This window comes from Limulus polyphemus, unplaced genomic scaffold, assembly GCF_000517525.1.
Source record: "Limulus polyphemus unplaced genomic scaffold, Limulus_polyphemus-2.1.2 Scaffold819, whole genome shotgun sequence".
In the NCBI taxonomy this organism is placed as follows: domain Eukaryota; kingdom Metazoa; phylum Arthropoda; class Merostomata; order Xiphosura; family Limulidae; genus Limulus; species Limulus polyphemus.
Window position 1 is genome coordinate 299,047 of NW_013666429.1, and position 4,102 is coordinate 303,148.

At 33.8% G+C, this 4,102-nt stretch overlaps 1 protein-coding gene across 1 annotated transcript in view; it reads right to left on the minus strand.

Moving 5' to 3' along the window:
• LOC106460704 (NADPH oxidase 4-like) overlaps positions 1-4,102 on the minus strand; it is a 76,804-nt gene that overhangs the window by 23,347 nt on the left and 49,355 nt on the right. The window contains exons 11-12 of the mRNA XM_022387481.1: positions 2,327-2,389; positions 1,349-1,409 (exon numbers count right to left, since the gene is read on the minus strand). Coding sequence (XP_022243189.1) covers positions 1,349-1,409; positions 2,327-2,389 — 124 coding nt within the window. The remainder of the gene's footprint in view (positions 1-1,348; positions 1,410-2,326; positions 2,390-4,102) is intronic.

A 4,102-nucleotide genomic window follows, 5' to 3' on the forward strand; every position in this document is an offset into this window, starting at 1 on the left:
ACTATAACGACGAACCTTAACTTCAACAATACCTTGTGACTGCAGTTCAATTACTCACTGTCTACACACACACTACAACCATCTCCCACGTCACGTTTTTCCCCTCTTATATATACCCGCCTAACCTATATCTAGTAAGAACTAGAACATTCGCCAAAGTACAGGATAATTCTAGCAACGTTGCGTCACTGTAGTCATGTGACTCGCTGACGCAACAGTACTAATATGTTTAGTTCACGAATCTAAATATAGTTTTTATGTTTGAATGCAAAAGGTGTATTCAAACGTTGCAGCATGCAGAATTAGTGTCGTAATGAAGTTTGTCATTTTAGGTATTTTCCCTAATGTTCAGAATTTACCAACAATTCTTTATAGTACAGTAACAAGGCACATAAAATGGGTTTACATCGTTTTAACGCCATTTTTAATGTGCATGCCTTCGGGATAATAATTCCCATTGCAGTCCAAATAGTAGTGTAATTAAAAACTAGATTAGAGTATAGGCTTTTTTTTCCACTTATAAAATGAAATCAAACTGTGATGCAAATTCTGCATTTCAAAAATGCTTATAAACATAAAATAAGATATAAATCACCAAACTGTTCGTGGAAAAAATATATTCCGCGACATGTGCGAGCTAAGATTATGACAAAAGTTAACCTATACGTGAAAACATTTTGATATATTTGATTAGTGCACATAGAAAAACAAGAAGACGTGGACAATTGAATTTAAAATTAACTTCGCTAATGAGGCGACTGACGTAAGTTGATATATTCATATAAATATTATGTCACACACCCTGTGGCTCAGCGGCAAATCTGAGGGCTTAAAACATTAAACATAGAATTTTGACACCCGCTGTTCGCAGAGGACAGACAATTCATTGTGTAGGTTTCTGCATAACAAACAAATGAGCATGAAATTAGCATAGTTTTTCGAGTGGGAGGTAAAATTATTTAGCCATAATGTATGTTTTTTTTATTTGTTTATTGTTATTAAGAAGAGCGAGTATCGAAACCCAGACTTACCGCCAAGCCACGGGGGGATGGACAATGTTGGTCATAATATAAAAAAATAGTATAAAATATTTTAACATGTTTGATGCTTCTAGACAAACCTAGTGTTTGTACACTAAATAATTTTATGTTTTTTTATGCGTGTAGCTTTATTTAAGAATTCAAACAAAAAATAAATCGGACTACTTCACTAGTTTCTTTGTTCAACAGACATTGAGGAAAGATTATATAAAGTCACTGCTGTTTCTCTTATATACGATACACAGGTAACGGAACACAGCCAAACTTCATTAATTCGAAAATTACATAACTTTTTTAAAAACACTCACGTGACCAATCTCCGTTCGTCCTGAGATGAAGCGTAAACTTGGCTTGATCTGCCGTTGCACACTAATTGAATAAAACGGAATAGTCACACGTCAACGTAAAATCACTTTGGTTAGATAATGCTAAGCAAGTCTGAAAAAAAAAATCTGCCTTTCCCTTCGAAAATTATCAGAATGTATGTTTGTGTAATTACCTTATGTGGTGAGTCTTTCGTAGGTGGAGGTTAGAGTTCTTTTTTTAAATATCTATTTTTTTCTCTTAAAAAACTGTTTCAATAACGCAATCGTTTATTTTAACAACGATATTTATGTTAAAACAAATAGAAAAGCACGTGGTTCAGCTGTAATGTTAAGGGACAAGCTATTTTTTTGGTATTTCTTTTCATGCCAAAAATAATGAGCCCTAATCAATTTAGAAAGCGTTAACTAAAGCCAATCTGAGGTTACCCTCTCTTGAGATGGAACGTGTGACATCATTATTTCCTAACACAGCCTCAACTTATTGAAATTAAAGAATAGGTTAAACAATCGCCAAGTTTTTTATATGTTTATTTGAAGTCACATTGCAAACATGAAAATAAAAATATAAACACTTGTTTAACCTATTCTTTAATTTCGATATCTTTGTCGCCTATGCGGTTAAATGTACATTTCTATTCATAAAGCCTCAACACACTGTCATGGCTACGTCATAAAGAAAATTCTCGCATGAACTGAGTGGTAATATCCCAACAATAATTTTTTTTCTTGTTAAGTAATAGCTTTTATAGCTCAAACTATATCATTGTTCACTGAAGATAAATATAAAGGAAGTTATATAGGAAGAAATATCCTGAATGATTTACATATTATTATTATTCTAGAATCTAGAACGTTCTAAGAGTTTTGGATAAAAATAATGAAACTATCATATGGGCTATTGTTTAAAAATTATTTTAGTACATTTTTGTGTAAAACTTTATCACATAAACCTTTACTTACCGAGGTGACTGTGAACGGATGCCATTCCAATAATGACACTTTGGGACAATTTAGAAGGACATACTAAAGAAAAAAAATCATAAACATGGATTATCTTAACAATTCCAGTTTCAAAATGCTTAAATTTTGTTTCAAATTTTAAGTGAATGATCCACAACAATAGGGCTAAACTTCATAATCACATGCAGCTTGCACTACTTTTGCAAACTGATTATTACTAGGACACGGCGTCCTCTGTTTTTCGGACCTAACCATTATTATCATACAGTTCCCTAGTGTCCTAAATTTTCTAATGGTACCCACATCTTTTTTCATCTTACCGTTAGTATGTAACAGTGTCCCTTAATTTCCCCAAACTGATCGTTATCAAGAAATGACATTTTTTTGCTCCTCCAACACTACTCTCATCTCTGTGGCTGTAAGCTTGAGGGTTTATAAAGCTAAAACGTAATTCGATCTCTGTTGTGGGCACAACGCGGATAACTCACTGTGCGTCTTTGCGCTTAAGACGAAAACAAAGTTTTCCAAAACAGATCATTGATTTCTTGACAACCATCAGTTTGGTATAACGTAAAGGACACTGATAAATGGTAATGATCAGTTTGAAAAATCAGAAGGCATCATTTCATGATAATGATCTGATCATGAAATCAGGATACACAATTTCTTAACAACCATCAGTGTGTATCCTGATTTCATGATCAGATCATTATCATGAAATGATGGCTTATGATTTTTCAAACTGATCAGTACCATTATTCAGTGTCCCTTACATTATCCAAAACTGATGGTTGTCAAGAAATTCTGTACCCTGATTTCATAATCAGTCCATTATCATGAAGTGATGGCTTCTACTTTCCCAAACTGATCAATACAATTTATCAATGTCCCTTACGTTATACCAAACTGATAATTACCAAGTTTTCGCAAACCGATTATATTAGTCATTGGCTTTTGATTTAACAAATTAAAAATGTGACGTACACTGTTTACACGAACCTATATCGCCATATAGCAGTTTCCTGTATAATTGACTAAACTACTAGCATATACATGTTTTCTGGATTGCCTGTGTTACCTGCATAATACCTACTTAATGAATTAAACTACAGTTAAAAACACTTAAATTAATCATCGAATTATCATGGCCTACTTAACTTTATGTTGATAAGTATGCCATTATTTATTGAAACGAAACTGTCTGATCAGTCTCACTTCGTCTAGTTAGTACGCAAGTAGACATAGGGTGACGTCTCTTCCACATTATACCACATAAAGAAACATAGCAGTAGCGCTTATAAAAGCGTTTCATAGCAATATCTTAAATATAATATAAAATAGTATTAATTTGTCACTTCAATGGGAAAGAAAGATGGGAAGTCTTACTTGTTACTTCAATGAGAAGTGTTACTTGCCACTTTAACGGGAAAGAAGGATGGGAAGTATTCCTTGCCACTTTAACGGGAAAGAAGGGCGGGAGGTATTACATGCCACTTTAACGGGAAAGAAGGATGGGAAGTATTACTTGCCACTTTAACGGGAAAGAAGGATGGGAAGTATTACTTTCCACTTTAACGGGAAAGAAGGATGGGAAGTATTACTTGCCACTTTAACGGAAAAGAAGAATGGGAAGTATTACTTGCCACTTTAATGTGAAAGAAGGATGGGAAGTATTACTTGCCACTTTAACGGGAAAGAAGGATGGGAAGTATTACTTGCCACTTTAACGGGAAAGAAGGATGGGAAGTATTACTTTCCACTTTAACGGGAAAGAAG